The sequence below is a fragment of the Festucalex cinctus genome, chromosome 1 (genome assembly GCF_051991245.1).
Source record: "Festucalex cinctus isolate MCC-2025b chromosome 1, RoL_Fcin_1.0, whole genome shotgun sequence".
In the NCBI taxonomy this organism is placed as follows: Eukaryota; Metazoa; Chordata; class Actinopteri; order Syngnathiformes; family Syngnathidae; genus Festucalex; species Festucalex cinctus.
The window spans coordinates 18,577,489-18,594,226 of NC_135411.1; the positions used below are offsets into that span (position 1 = coordinate 18,577,489).

General features: G+C 39.5%; 2 protein-coding genes across 4 annotated transcripts in view; one reads left to right on the forward strand and one right to left on the reverse strand.

Annotated features, from left to right (window-relative positions):
- Nucleotides 1-16,738, reverse strand: part of LOC144018222 (laminin subunit alpha-3-like) — a 100,231-nt gene that overhangs the window by 80,655 nt on the left and 2,838 nt on the right. For both annotated transcript variants that reach the window (XM_077520480.1, XM_077520482.1), the window contains exon 2: nt 16,238-16,390. In XM_077520480.1, the coding sequence (XP_077376606.1) occupies nt 16,238-16,390 (153 nt within the window). The remainder of the gene's footprint in view (nt 1-16,237; nt 16,391-16,738) is intronic.
- Nucleotides 5,968-16,738, forward strand: part of vps4b (vacuolar protein sorting 4 homolog B) — a 28,589-nt gene continuing 17,818 nt past the window's right edge. The window contains exon 1 of one of the 2 annotated variants that reach the window (XM_077520487.1): nt 5,968-6,089. In XM_077520487.1, the coding sequence (XP_077376613.1) occupies nt 6,060-6,089 (30 nt within the window). In that variant the 5' untranslated portion in view covers nt 5,968-6,059. Of the gene's footprint in view, nt 6,090-7,483; nt 7,550-16,738 lie in introns of those variants that run through there. The other variant, XM_077520486.1, reaches the window with a different exon arrangement.

Below are 16,738 nucleotides of genomic sequence, written 5' to 3' on the forward strand. Positions count from 1 at the left end.
TTGACACCCGTGAGCAGCCTCGTGCGAGTTAAGCCTGCTGGCGTCACGCGCAAGTAAGGAGGGGCTGAGCCACTTTTAAGTGTTTTTGTTTACAAGCTTGTCAACCTGTTTCATGTCTTTATGACAACTCTGGCTGCCGCTAAGTTTGCCAGCATGAGGAAATACAGCACTAATGCCTTCTTGCGCCTGGCAGCTTCGTGTGCAGCACATCTGCCTCACCGTTCTGAGGATCTGGGTTTAAATCTTACCTTTGTTGAGGTCATATGTTTTCTCTAATATACACACAGACGCACAATCGTGGGTAGAAGGTGGAGATCTTCTCACAGCTTTTTTTAATAGCACTTTGCACGTGTCAATCTCCTGCATCTAAATACCACTTGGCTGTCTCTGTGCTGAATTTAAATGGAATGAAGGGAACCGGTTCAATTCGCTGAGAGTTGGCTTTGTTCCCTCCCACAACAGCGCAAACGCTCACTTCTAACTACGTTACTCTAGAAAATTACTAAAAGAAAGAAAACTCCACCCGTACGCACAGTTAGATTCCACTTTGCGCTAGACTTGCGCTGGGCACCAAAATAGGGCCCCATTTGTGAAAGTTGCAAAGACATGAATAAACAGCAAACCCCCACTATTTGTGGGGAATAGCGACTGAGCGAACAGCGAAAATCAACGAGTAATGATTTTATTTTTTCTTTGCAGAGCAGTTTTTCGAATCAATGACTACTTAATTCGAGGAGCAATGGGCTCTTTGCACAAATTCACTACTTCCTGAACTGAATACCACGTTTTTGTTTCCTGTCTTTCATGAGTGGACAAGCTGATTAATCCAGGTGTGCCTGATCTCAGTAACTACAACAACATTAGCCAGACACACCTGGATTATTTAGTTTGTCCACTCATGAAAGACAGGAAACAAAAACGTGGTATTCAGTTAAGGAAGTAGTCGAGCTGTGCAAAGAGCCCATTGCTAACTTTGTGGAGCATTTTCTTTCCTTTGCAGGTTAATCCCAAAAACCCGTAGCAAGGGTTTTAATAAACAATACAATTACAACATTATAAGGAATTAATAATTGCTTTTTAAAAAATAAAAAAAATAAATTAAATTAACCTTCCTTTTAATAAAATTAACTTCTTATTTATTTCTGTATTTTCCTGTCTAGAAGCAAAACTAAATTGATGTAAACAAAAAAATGAGATCTGCTACTACTACTACTACTAATTCGAAAATATTTATTGTGCAGAATTCAAGTCACAGTCAAAACTCTGGAGTCTGTATTGTCTGTATTGTGAAAACAAACAAACAAACAAATGACATTACTGATAAATTATCACCATTTAAATCAATCATACTATATTGTACTTTTAAATTTTAATTTCTAATCACGTGGCCAAAAAATGAAACTGCACACTGCGCGCATGACGTCACATCCGTTCACAGAGGGTGGGAAACTTGAACCCGAATCCAGTATAAAAATTATTGGCCAGAGGCTTGCAGGAGTACCCATTGTTAACAGCTAAGGTGTTAATCTGCTATCTTAAAGATGCTTAAGTCATAAATGGTTACATAAAAAGTCCATTATGAAGATATTTTGGGCAAATTCCTACAGAGAGCAGCTTCAAGCTTATAGGCCACTCCTCCTGGCCAATGTACATCGTTACATTACATTAATCACATTACAGAAATTAAATCATTTCCGGTTCAGTTTAGCAAGTAGATTTTCTCTCCAGAATCAAGACACTTATTAATTTGCCTGCTATGTTCAAAGTTGGGTGCTTTCTGCTTTAACTCAAGCACTTAATTCCCATGGTAAACATACTAGCCATGTCACGCTTAGATTAGCTTAGCATTTAGCTTGGCTTCTCCATCTTTTCTCGCCATAACTTTGTGATATGGCACTTGTCGTAAATGTAGCTTTTATTTACCGCCACATAAGTGATGATTACTGACTTAGTAGTGACTCTGCAACGCGTTTTGGCGCACCATTAGCCAGGCGAACCTGTTGCTAGCAAGTTTTTTCTGTGTACGTAGCAAAGAGCTTCCTTCAATCTCTGACTGCCCGCGGAACATGACGTGAGCAAAGCTTTTTCCGCCCGTCTCTGTGGTCCATCTTCTTTTACTTTCTTTTGGCGATTGTAGAGTTTGATTATCAGCTTTGCTATTTCATGTGGTAAAGTGTATCTCAAAATGCACATTCTGAACCGCAAACTATGAAGCAAAACCGCTTATTTTGAGCCCTGGATGCCTCCCTGGAAAGGTTATACTGTTCTATAATGACCTATAGAGGTCACAAGATGGTGGTAAGGGACTACTTTTGTCAAATGAAGCTCCACAACACACTTCAACTGTTCTTTAGCACCAAGATGGCACCAAATTGCTTTGTCTTGCACACAATAACAGCAAAAGTAGGATTTGATTTTTCAGCAAGTAGTGGAAAAGTTACAAAAAAAAAACTTGAAAATTGTCATTTAAATCTGATGAACAGCAAATATGCCGTGGTTCACTCCAGTTAGTAAGTCGAAAATAAATTAATTCTACTGATGACATTATCTACGTAAAAAATGTTTTTTTTTTTACTGAAATAAGAACAACATGGAATACTACTGTCGCAGAACAGATTGTGCTCAACTCTAGGTTCCACTCATAAGGTAGTCAAGAAGACAAAGTTCAACCAAAGGGCGCGACAGAGGCCATAGGACAGTCTACATCCTGACACGCACAAGTCCTCTGAGAGTCTGATGTGAGAGCAGAGGAATGCCATTCAAAGAAGACGCGGCATCACCTTCTGTCACGGCGGATCAGGCCCGTCGGACGCTTGCGGCGACAATGCATCAGTGCAACTGTTCGTGTGTGCGCGCAACAGGTGGACAGCCGAGGGCGGGGAGTCCGCTAGTCTGGTGTATTTTTCTCCATGACTCCATGGTGGAATTAGGCAGTTGGCATAGAGTCAGCGCAGAGCTGCAGTCGTGAGCGTGGAAAAAACAAACAGTAGATATGCATCTCGATGCGATTGTCATCGTCTCATTGCACAAGTTCGGCTGCAACTGCTATGAAAGTGCTTTTGATTTGTCATCATATTTTTAAAATACACACAATCATCACAAAGTTAGCATTTGTGCATGTGCGTGTGTTGGACTACAATCCACTTTTGGCTTGTGATAATGTCTGCATCTACTGTGTTTTATATAATCTCTTCCAGCCAGTCAAATGACATATGTTTATAACAACACATAACGATGTTTTTTGATATAAAAAGCATGCAGAATGTAAACTGGTGTAGTCAAGCGTGTCCTAGAAACCAGCCAACTATTAGAAAAAGCACAATGGATTTACTGTATGGAGGCCTGGAAAAAGATGCAAAGATTCCAAATTAGCTCACATATTTTCCCACAATGGAGCAGCAGATTTATAAGGACATGCGGGCCAGCAGTTGCCGGTGAAGCACTTTCCCAGCCTCCCGTTAACAAACGTGGGGCGGCTGTAGTAAATATCTGCCACGTTGGCCTGGCGCCCCAGGAAGCCGGGCTAAAGATGGCCGCTTACATCACCAGAGCAATGGGGACCCCTTTAATAGCCAATATATTTCTCTGGAGTTGGACTGAGCCAGCTGCACTATATGAGCACCATACACTATGGTTGGCCATTGCTCTTTTTTAATTGCAAACACATAAATACTGCATAATGCATATGAATATTTGTTTCATAATACATTTCCTGAGTGTGTGTATTTTTTTGACTGTGTTCATGGCATTTCTTGCTGTCCTATCTCTACCTGTGTGTGGCAACAGCACCCACAAGTTACCATACAAACAGCAATCTAAGTGCTTTAAAGTGGAAATCAACCTTGAACATTTCTTGACAATAGTATGTTATATGTGACCTCACTTTTCTAAACATGACATTCTGATTAATATTACATTTGTGGAATCAGAGTTATGAAGCAAAATTCAGCCATTTTTATCCATCTCAGGCGGCGGCCATTTTGCCAAATGTTGCAAAATGGCCGCCCCCTGAGATGGATAAAAAAGGCTGGTAAACCATTAATGAAACATTAGCCAGAATACCATATTTAGATCAGTGGGGCTGCATACAATATATTATTGTCCAAAAAAATTGTGGGTTGACTTCCTCTTTAAGATATCTTAAATGACGGAAACGCATCTTCCTTACAGATTCTGCCTAGCAGTGACGTCTCTGCATTTGGGGCCAGTGGCCAGATGGCGTTGTGGAGCACTATGCAGGCTCATATTTGGTCTTCTTTATCGCTAATAATTTATAACATTTTATGAATAATAATATTCAAATAAATACCAATTATCTTTGTAAGGTAATTTCGTTATAAACATATATGTATAACACAGTTCAATGGTCTAACTTTCCAAACAGGAAGGACTGAAATAGGGCCGGTGTCGGTACCATATGTGTTCGGCCTGCCAGATCCATTCGGGGGCCTTCGCGTCTGGTCGGCGCTTGATGATGACGTCAGTACAGCAAGCGAGCAGTGTCAAATGTGTTCACGTTGGTTTGGTGTCCGAATTTTGCGGTTCACGTATCACAATACATCACAAAAACAGTCGTAATGATTATAGGAACACATTAGCACGTCAACTGACAATATTTCGTCCCATCGCAGTTTTACTTTTTTTGCATTTATGTGCTATTTTACCTCCATTTTTAATATTTATTTTATCTAATGTATTTTTTCAATCTATTTCATTATTTAGTCAATCTTAAAGTATCCTGCTTTTATACTTACGTTTATTTACGTTTTGCAATCTCAGCCCATACATTTTGTTATTTAAATGACATCTTTAATATTTTCTTGCCAATGTCACCTCAGAGGTGACACTGCACTATGAGTTGCGGAGGGTCGTGCGTATTGCAGAAAATAATTACCATGATGATGATAATAAAATGATGGAATTATTGCCTGAGATGTGACATTTCCTCACCAATATGTTCTGTACTCAGCCTCAGGTTATTAGGTAACTACGAATTTATTTGTAACCTTCATGTGTGTGCATGTGTGTCTCATGGACTATTGATATAAATATTAATCAAAGGTAATGGCCTACTACCGTAAAGTCGAAACTCATAAGTTAACTTCATCAACTACAGTAGCACATTTTACTTTTTCTTTAAAGATGTCAAATGCATTAACAAATCAATGAATGACACATGAATGAATGAATGAATGAATGAATGAATGAATGAATGAATGAATGAATGAATGAATGAATGAATGAATGAATGAATGCACAACTTTTCTTTATATGTTCAGTATTTTTTTCCTTCCACAAAACAACAACAACAAACAAGTCTGAAAGGGTTTCACGGCAAACCTTTAATCCTAGACAAGGGAAGACGAGAGATCAATACATTAGAATTGCCACGGTGAGATGTAATTGATTGATGATGATTGATGAATGATTTTGACGCGTTACGAATCCTTGCCTTTTGGGTCGCCGAACAGTTTGATCCAGTAGTGCGGCTGTGATAAGTCCCATTAGATAAATAATAATAAATTTCTTCGTAAAAAGCGTCAATGTTTTCCCTCCAACGACTGGAAGGTTGCCTCACCAATCACAATCGTCGACATCTCAGCCAATCCTGTAGCGTAAAACGTCTCAGCCAATCCTGTAGCGTAACGTCATCTGTAGGCGAAGGACCCCGAATGGATCTGGCAGGCCGAATACATATGGTACCGACACCGGCCCCATGAGCGCATGTTTAACGCTATGAGCCACTCAAATCACAGTGCGCGTGTCCCAAGCTGTTCTCAATAAACATCCATGGGGCCACATTAACTGGGCTCATCATCCAATTAAAATACAGGACGGATGTCACGTGACGTCAAGACCCAATCAACACATGCTCAGTTTTGGCGGACGGAAGCCACGGGATACAACAGTAAGCTAGATTTGTTTTCATCGGGAGCAAAAAGATTATACGTAATAACCAACCAACAATATGAATGAAGTAGATTCGATGATGACGTCATCGCTCAAGAGAGAGAGAGGCAGCGCTGAAGAAACGAAGGGGGAAAAACACTGCAGGAGTTATGAAGGAAGCTTACGTGGCTCAAGTGGAGGTGAGACTTTGCAAAAGTGATCACCTTATAGCAGAGATTGTGGACAGCTAACTTTTCAGTAATTTCAGCAAAACATTTCCATGTGCTGAATTTGAAGCAGCAAATTAAATCTGGCCAATTGGAAATAAAGTGAAGCTAGAAACTGAGCTGAATGAACAGCACTGGTGAGTAGCATTTTTATTTTTGAACTAGGGCTGCTCGATTATGGAAAAAATAATAATCCCGATCATTTTGGTATATTTTGGTAATAATTGACATTACAATTCTTCAAACAATTATTTTTTTGATAAAAAATAAGAAAATGTTTAAACATTTAACAATAAAATTCTTTGAAAAGCTACAATTATGTAAGTTCCTTTTGGAGCAAACAAAATTTATTAAATTAGTCATTTTAAAAATAAAAAAATGCAAATATTTCCGAATGTTTCCGATCATGCCAATTTTGTAATTGTGGAGTGTAAAAATTTCAATTGTAATTGGATTTCAATTAATTGCACAGCCGTATTTTGAACCATTCAAAGGTTTTATTCATAGCCTTAATTTGTAAGGCTATGAATAAATGGTAGGCTACTTCATATATATTGTTCTTTTCCACCAGATTGTGATCTTGAATTGAATTAGAAGTTATTGTTTAGGCTTCGCTGCTTGTGGATGTAAAGTGCCCACTGTTGTGCCCCACTCAACTTTTAATGCCAGAGACGCCACTGTTGCCTAGCAATAAGTGCGTACATGATAGAACTAGAAAAATACAGTATTTTATTTTATTATTATTTTTATTTCTGACTTCTCCAATAATTCTAGTAGCTCAAATTTGGGTTTCAGTTTGAAATTATACACAATATTAAACACGGATGCACTTTCAACACAGGATTTTATGGTAAATGTGTCCTGATTGCTTCGGTGTAATTTACTCCTTATGGGTTCTTTTCTTTATCGTTTACTTATGCAGTTCCTTGGACACCCCAAAAATGATTACTGTGTCTTTCTTCTGCTGCATGGTTGTTTTTTGGTGAAACTCTCACCACCAAACATGTCACCTCTGTATTTGTTTGCTTTGAGAGGGTCAGGTAATTTTTTAGCGATGCGTTAGAAGGGGTGGGTGCAAACTGTTGTAAAAGCCTGAGAGCGCAGAAAGGGCATCACACAATAAAGCCTGCAAGGATACAAAAGGGGGCGACGGCAGCAAATACAACATTCACAGCAACTTTGGTGGGAAGTGGAGCCCTGACTGAAGGGATTAGGTTCCGAGGGAATGCTCCTAAAATTGCATTCTTGAAAGCAGATCACTCAGCTGAGCCAAAGCCATTCCCTGTACCTGAACCTAATCGACCTCCCCTTTCACACACAGTGAAAAACAAGCACACTCAACATCATCGCCTGCTGAGAAAGGGAAAAAAAAGGAAACCTTAATGATCAGCCAACATTCTGCAGTCCAATTAAAGCAACAAAACCAACACATGGTAAGCAGCGGCATTTAGGGTAAGGTCGAGGACAGGTTTTAGAAAGGTTGAAGGTAACAACACTCAAAATGAACCCGCTCAAAAATGTGCGACAACAAAGCCATGCTACTAGTTGGCGATGTCAGTTTACACTGAATTTACACTGTAGGACCAAGTGCTAAATTTCAATTAGGAACTGATTCCTAATTGCAAATTTTTGAGACACACTTTTCCACAGTGCTGTTGTCATAACATCCAATCATCCATTTTCTAAACCGCACAAAGGTCACGGGGCTGCTGGAGCCTATCCCAGCTGGCTTCGGTCAGTAGACGGGGTACACACCCTGAACTGGTTGCCAGCCAATCGCAGGTTGTCATTACAACAACCCACCAAAACAATTCATGAAATGGGCCCTTGATTCATTTACTGGCATGAAACATGCCAATAAGTTAAAAGATGATCAACTTTGTCCCTAATCAGCTCATCAGTAAAAAAAATATGTTAACAATTAATTTACAATACAGGCATACATGGATCCAAGAGTTTTCAAATTGTTCCAACAATGGTTATTAATTAGGTGTCCCGTTGCTATGGCTTGATAAAGTGCTATACGTCATTAGATAAGATCGGCAAGCGTGAGCTACTACTTGTCAAAGAGTGAGTCCACATTTAGCTCCACAGCTTTGGCCCCTTTGTTTGTTGTAAACCAGGGGTGTCAAACATAAGGCCCGGGGGCCGGATCAGGCCCGCAATGGGGTTTAATCCGGCCCGCGAGATGGTTTTGTAAAGTAAAAAAAAAAATAAAAAAATAAGTAATGTCGGCCCAATTAATCAGCCGGCCACAATCAAAGCTTATAAATTCATAATTACACAAGTAAGTCTCAGTTGAGCAATGCAACTTAAACATGGAATTCCTCTGAATGTCGTTATTTTAAGCACAATTTAAAGTTAGTTTGTTTAAAAAATAAAAACATGAATCAAACACTAACATGCTGAATAAGACACACATTCAACTACACATTAGATAAGGATTAACGTCCTTATAACTTCATTAACGGCACCCGGCACACAATCAGTGAACAATATACACGTTTATGCAAAAAAATTTTGGGACAATATTTGTACAGATGCGCCCCACAATTTAGGGCTGGCCCACAAATAGCAAAACTCTGCATGTAATTGACGGACATGTTTTAAAAATTATGTACAATTTTACCGGCCCACTTGCGAATATATTTTTCTCCATGTGGCCCCTGAGCTAATATGAGTTTGACACCCCTGTTGTAAACGGTAGAAGCGCATGCTAACTGTTGGATTATAGATTTATCACAATAGATAGCTATGATGCACGGCAGTATCTAGTGCTTGCTTAAATAGTGAGCCAACTAAGTCATTTACAACTTACTAATCATTAAACTGTTACAAGTGTGATTCGTTACATATTTATAAACCCTTTGAAAAAGGTATCCTTCTTGTAAAATGGAACCAAATAATACCACTAAGGTCCAATAGTCCTTCAGCATCACTTGTATCAGAATAAGCTCCGGCTCATCAGATGGACCACAAAGCCCGCTATGTTTGCCTCACATGCTCAGCTCACTCAGACAGATAAGCGCATGCACGCCTCTTAAAATACATTCCCTAGAAAATGGAGTGACTGGATGTCTGATACATGTTGTCCATGTTTACAACAACATTGCTGCCTGATGCTTGTGGATTGTTGTGCCACGGCAAATGTTCCCGGAAAAGAAGTCCGTATTTTGTTATGGACAGACGTGGTTTAAGTTTACCGCAGAAGTTGGTAGAGTAGCCGGAAATTGTAACCAAGTAAGAATAGGCTACTGCTAGTTTAGAATAATATGATAATTCAAGCAAAAGTCAAAAAGTAGATCTTCAAATATTTACTATAGAGTAGGTGTTATTTTTTTTATTTTTTTATTTTTTTTTTTTTTTAAATCAGAGCATAATGCCAATTAATTTCCTCAATCAATTCAATTTCAATTCACAACAGTTCAGTTCGATTTGGATATTTTTCGATTAGATTCGATAGAGATTAATTATCGCAGATCAAGTCTTCTTAAATATCAAGGACCTGATAAAATCTCCACAAACATTAAATTAATCACCTACATCATGTTATACATACATTGGCATGAGATGTAAATATTTTCATAATTCTAATTCAATAACTAAATATAAAATAAAAAGATTCTGAATTGTCTTAAAGTGTAATAAGTCAGGTCTTTCATAAATGTAAGAAAATTCTTTAAATTGATGTGAACAGTAAATGCCAAAAAAACAGTAAAATAAAAAAAAATGTGTCCTTTAAAATTCTATTTTCCTATTAATTTATGGGGAAAGACATATTAAAATGCTTGATTTTTTAAACACAGCCCTACCAATTAAAACTATCCACCCATCCATCCATTTTCTTGACCGCTTATTCCTCACAAGGGTCGCGGGGGGTGCTGGAGCCTATCTCAGTTGGCTCTGGGCAGTAGGCGGGGGATACCCTGGACTGGTTGCCACCCAATCGCAGGGCATACAGAGACGAACAACCATCCACACTCACACCTAGGGACAATTCGGAGCGCCCAATTAACCTGCCATGCATGTCTTTGGAATGCGGGAGGAGACCGGAGTACCCGGAGAAGACCCACGCGGGCACGGGGAGAACATGCAAACTCCACCCAGGAAGGCCAGAGCCTGGACTCAAACCGGAGTCCTCAGAACTGGGAGGCGGACGTGCTAACCACTCTCCACCGTGCCGCCGTCATTATTCCGGTTTATATCAAAATAAATCTACCAAAAATCACATATAAAATAAATCCCAAAAACTCGCGCATTAAATTATTGACCAAAGACTAAAACGAAGGACATGTTTGCTATCATTATAGTTCGTTTTGTAAACATAAAATGTAGTTTGTTAGTTTTCGTTTTTTAAAAAGCATTTACGTTTATATCTTATTTCATGAACAAAATTGTTTTTTGAATTTTAGTTTTCGTTAACTAAAATAACATTTAATGGCACCTGTGTTTTTCGACACCCTCCCTTCGTACTTTGACTACCTCCAAACATTTTTGTTTTTGTTAATTTACTTGAACTGAGTCAAATGCCATTTTTACTATATGTCGCGAGCCACTGAAAAATGCACTGCGGGCCGCAAATGGCCCTCGAGCCGTCGTTTGGACATCCCTGGTTTAGACTGTCATCTGCCACACTTCGATAGTTGCAGTAATGGTTGAGAGAGCATGTCGCCAACAAAACATATATTCGGAAATACTTGCCTCTCGAATAACGTGTTTCTTTACACTTGGTAGACCATCAACTCTTTTTTCCAAAGGATCAGAGGAAACGATTTGTATTAAAAAAAAGAAAAGAAAAACGTGAAGAAAAGCACACTTTGAACCTCAGCGCACACATCAACAGTGCCATTATCTTATTTATCTGCTGGCAGCGGTATAGAAAAGCCACCTGCGCTGGCCTTGAAAGAAACCACAGAACTCATTCAGCTGGTTCGAGCCCACATACTGTATTGCACCGGCAATGTAAATTATCCTTCAGATTGTGCGTTTTCTTTCGTAATATATCCACAAAGCAACCATTGATTTGTATTCTGGAGTTATAAAACCTTGAGATTTTCATAAGCAATTTGAAGGTAAACTACGCTTTAATAAGAATATTATCTCCATCAAGGCCATGCAGTGACGTGCAGTGAGCTCTAGGCTTGGGTAGGCAGGAAACATACACACCAATTACAAATGTGTGTGTCGGCAGGCGAGTGTACAACATCTCTAGGGCACATGTGTCAAGATCCGGTCCTCGAGGGCCAGAGTCCTGCGTGTTTTCGAGGTTTCTCTACTCCAACACACCTGATTCAATGGTCAGGATAATTATCAGGCTCCTGCAGAGCTTGTTGATGAGCTTAAATATGAATCAGCTGTGTTGAAAGTGGGAAACTTACAAAACATGCAGGATTGCGGCCCTCGAGGACTGCAGTTTGACACCATATGTCCTAGGGCATCGGTGTCCAAACTACGGTCCGGGGGCCATTTGCGGCCCGCCATCCATTTTTCAGTGGCCCGCAACATATGCTAAAAATGGCATTTGACTCAATTCAAATAACATAGACAAAACAAAAATGTTTGGAGATGGTCAAAGTAAGAAGGGAGGGTATCGAAAAACAGGTGTCATTAAAGGTTATTTTAGTTAATTAATGATAAAACTAAAATTCAAAAAACAATATTTTTACTGAAATAAAATAAAAACGAAAATGCTTTTTAAAGGCACAGTCTTCCGTTTTCACTCAGGAAAATGCACTATATAAATACAGGATGTATACCCATGAACTCCTTCTTAATCTACACCTCTGGGCTTCTGTTAATGTGTGGTGGTGATTTTTTCCTAAATCCCCACCCCCCAGCCTGTATTTTTGCCATTTTGTGTTTGTTTTGTAAACAGTGGGACGTTTCTGTGGAAAGACAGTTTTTACAACCCTCCAGCCAATTGCAGAGTGGAGGGAGGGGGGGTCGTGTCGCAGACGGGGCCGGGTGAATTTGTCGGCTGCATGACGTCACAAAAAACTAATACTAATACTGAAACTAACAAACTAAACTAAAACTAAGCATTTTTTAAAGAACTAAGCTAATAAAAACTAGCAGAACCACCCAGAAAACTAATAAAAACTAACTAAAATGAAAAATTGCACAACTATAATAACCCTACTGCCATATTACAAATCAATTGGTTTATATACTGTAGCATTTTTCTAAATATGCAAAAGCACAAATAAATTTTTTGTACAACTTTTAGGACTAAACACAATTTCTCTTCATAACATTATGTGGCCCTTGCGTCCTTCTGATTTTCTGTATTTGGCCCTCAAATGAAAAAGTTTGGACACCCCTGTCCTAGGGTGACCATATCCCATAACACCCCCCCCAAAAAAAAGAGAACACTTAAGGCCTAATATACGGCCTGATTCTCTGTTTACTTCAAAATGCTATACATTCAAACCATTTTACTGCATGCCTCATCTGTATTGTTAGAAACAAAAATTACTTGACAAAAAAAGATTATGACAGATACAGTGTTTTAAGCGCATTTGTTTGCAAACAAATTGGGATAAGCGGGGTTCGTACCCTTCGCCTTCCGTGAGGCAGCTCATCACTTCGCCACTCAGCTAAAACTCTGGGCCACCGTTGCAGCCGATGACAATATTCGAACGCTAACTGATGTATGCAAATGTGGGTCTGCTGCCCGTCGCGATAAACACGGTTCAGTGCACTCCGCCTCCCATTTGCCGCACAACGAAAACCGGACATTTTCATTCATTAATAAAAACCCGTCCGGACGCCCGGTGTCGGTACCATATGTGTTCGGCCTGCCAGATCCATTCGGGGTCCTTCGCCTACAGATGACGTTACGCTACAGGATTGGCTGAGACGTTTTACGCTACAGGATTGGCTGAGATGTCGACGATTGTGATTGGTGAGGCAACTTTCCAGTCGTTAGAGGGAAAACATTGACGCTTTTTACGAAGAAATTTATTGTTATTTATCTAATGGGACTTATCACAGCCGCACTACTGGATCAAACTGTTCGGCGACCCAAAAGGCAAGGATTCGTAACGCGTCAAAATCATTCATCAATCATCATCAATCAATTACATCTCACCGTGGCAATTCTAATGTATTGATCTCTCGTCTTCCCTTGTCTAGGATTAAAGGTTTGCCGTGAAACCCTTTCAGACTTGTTTGTTGTTGTTGTTTTGTGGAAGGAAAAAAATACTGAACATATAAAGAAAAGTTGTGCATTCATTCATTCATGTGTCATTCATTGATTTGTTAATGCATTTGACATCTTTAAAGAAAAAGTAAAATGTGCTACTGTAGTTGATGAAGTTAACTTATGAGTTTCGACTTTACGGTAGTAGGCCATTACCTTTGATTAATATTTATATCAATAGTCCATGAGACACACATGCACACACATGAAGGTTACAAATAAATTCGTAGTTACCTAATAACCTGAGGCTGAGTACAGAACATATTGGTGAGGAAATGTCACATCTCAGGCAATAATTCCATCATTTTATTATCATCATCATGGTAATTATTTTCTGCAATACGCACGACCCTCCGCAACTCATAGTGCAGTGTCACCTCTGAGGTGACATTGGCAAGAAAATATTAAAGATGTCATTTAAATAACAAAATGTATGGGCTGAGATTGCAAAACGTAAATAAACGTAAGTATAAAAGCAGGATACTTTAAGATTGACTAAATAATGAAATAGATTGAAAAAATACATTAGATAAAATAAATATAAAAAGTGGAGGTAAAATAGCACATAAATGCAAAAAAGTAAAACTGCGATGGGACGAAATATTGTCAGTTGACGTGCTAATGTGTTCCTATAATCATTACGACTGTTTTTGTGATGTATTGTGATACGTGAACCGCAAAATTCGGACACCAAACCAACGTGAACACATTTGACACTGCTCGCTTGCTGTACTGACGTCATCAGCAAGCGCCGACCAGACGCGAAGGCCCCCGAATGGATCTGGCAGGCCGAACACATATGGTACCGACACCGGAAAGGATGTAATGAAGTGGACATCTCCCTATAAAACAGGCAAATTCCTTGCAAAATCAAGCTAGCAATAGCAATGTCAAACATCATGTAAAGTGAAACCATCCACAAAGCCAGTATTTCCTTTTGTAGCATTCTTTGTGAAAAGTACGAATAATTCTCTATCCCTTACTTTGCTCAAGATCCGGTAGCTAAGGCGTTGGTCTCCCATCCTTCAAAAGATGACGTTTTTTTCCTCAAAAGAAAGGCGTGAAAATAGTTTTATATTTTCCAGAGTGGCGTCATCTTACCGGCGTACTGTGCACTAAGTGTGTTTTGAATTCACGAATGCACTGTGCGAACGTATGTTCACATAGGAATAATACAGCTACGTAAAAAGGCTGCGTAGCAATCTGCCTATTTGCGTAAAGGGCTTTTCTACTGGGAAACTGAATACGCGTGCGCGAACACACATCGCTACTCAGAGAGGGCTGCTGGAGGCATCGGAGGCGTGTGCCTTCAGCAGGAGAATTTTGCAGCATTTTTGCCTGCAGGCCAGAAGAAGTCGTGAGTCCTTTTTAATTGAGCTATGAAATTCGCCAGATGTTGTCACTTTCACATCTATATAGGTAGTGTAGGCTATGTGAAATGCAAAAATACTTTAAATCAATAGAAGAAGCCAATTCATTTTCGTTTCATTTCAGCCTTGGTCAGGCAGTGCCAACCTTGCCTGCCCTGACCGCACGTCACTGAGGCCATGGTAACATAAGATGAGATATCATTGGTGGAAACAGCCAGGAATCAACAATATCATTCATGACACTCCATTTGTCAGCACATTTCATGATTTTGAGTCTCTAAAAGTGTCTAACAAATTAATTTTCTCAACTGTAAGGGAAGCCCTTAAATCCCAAAACAAAAGAAAAACAAAAAATTCCTGACTATTGACAAACAGTTCCCAAGTGTCTTAATAATATGTCTGTGGTGTATTTTGTCAAAATACCACAAGGAAGAAGTATAGCACACTTTAGACAGCCTATTTCTTATCTTGCTGAAATAGCCCTTTTTAGAGGCCGGCCCAGACTCATGCAAATAAGGAACTAAAAAAACAGCACCATGCACTGCTGGGTCAAAGGTGACGAATGAGTGCCAATATAGACAATAAATGCATTTTTACAACAGTTCATCCACTACACTAATTGTCAAACACAAACACCCCTTTTTTGGTTGTTTAATTTCACACTCGGCTGGGCAGGCACAATCAATTACAAAGTCACTCGTACATAACATGTACTCTTTAAGTCACCGTATGACCCACAACAAAACAATATTTTTTTTCAGATATATGTAATATTGCTTTAAAAATCACAAAAAAACACAAAATGCAACAATGGCGGGTGAGTATTGTCATGCCAGTCATGCTCGTAGTAAAAAGGAAAAATGAGTATGTCAGGTGCGTGTGCTGTTGTGGTAGCAGTTGATGTGTTGTGTGGCTGGGAAATCACACCATGCCCTTTATAGCGCACCATAATACAGTGTAACGCTCCCAAATACATGGAGCATTACCACATATTAAACTCAGACGTCCTCAAAGGCCCTGCACGAGTCCACGCACATGTAGCCGTATTATATTTAGCTATGCAGGGTCTTTGCTTAGCTTAAGCATAGAAATAGAAAAGCAAAAGCCAGCTCCCATTATGTGCCACTATGAAAATCAAAAACAACAATATTTAGGCCTCCAACATCATGCCTTCAGTCTTAAAATTCTTCTCATTTTTGATCAAAAACCAGAGAATTTCTGTCTTTTTTTCACAGTGGATAATTGAGCCTGAGGTGCAAATTTAACAGGCCGTGAGCCGGACTCCTGCCACAGGGTCCAATGGTCAAGGCGGGATCATATTTGCCACGTGCCAGACAGAGGGGCATGAATCTGAGTCTTGGCTCACATCAACAGCATTGCTCACAACACCCCCACTACCAGGAGTGATGACACAAAAAAACAAGCCACAATTCCTCTAATTTATCATTAAATGCCATAAACACAGTGTGGGTCAAATTCACCCCTTCCAAGCATGTTGAAATATGGAAAAAAAAACGATTCATCAGCAAAGATGATGATGATCAACCTACCTGTCCGAGGTCCAGGGTGACGTTCACCTCGTTGTAGCCTAAGCCCTTGGAGAGAGGAGGGCTTTGCCACCAGCGCTCCGTCCCGTCAATTGCGTTGGTCACCGGGTGGGCTTTGCTTGGGTCAGCCGCGTTGCAGTAGTCACAGAACTGGCCCTGTGTTATATCAAATATTTGGTTAGGACAAAAAAAAAAAAAAGACTCAGTGCTTTTATTTTGCTTTGGGGGCTTTCTTGTATCAATTTAATCTATTAACTCATTTGCTCCCAATAACGTGTAAATACGTTTTTTATGTTTTAAGTGTCCCAAAGACGTATTTATAAGTTTTTTTTGTTGTTTTTTTATGCTAGAGCATACAGAAGGCTTTGATCCAGCCTCTCAACTGCAAAGAACGGTTGCAGAAATGGTAGTTATTACACAAACGGCCAGCAGGTGGCAGCAGAGCAAAGGAGATCACCAAGGGCCATGTAGAAAAAAAGCTAAATTACTTACAATTTTAAATAG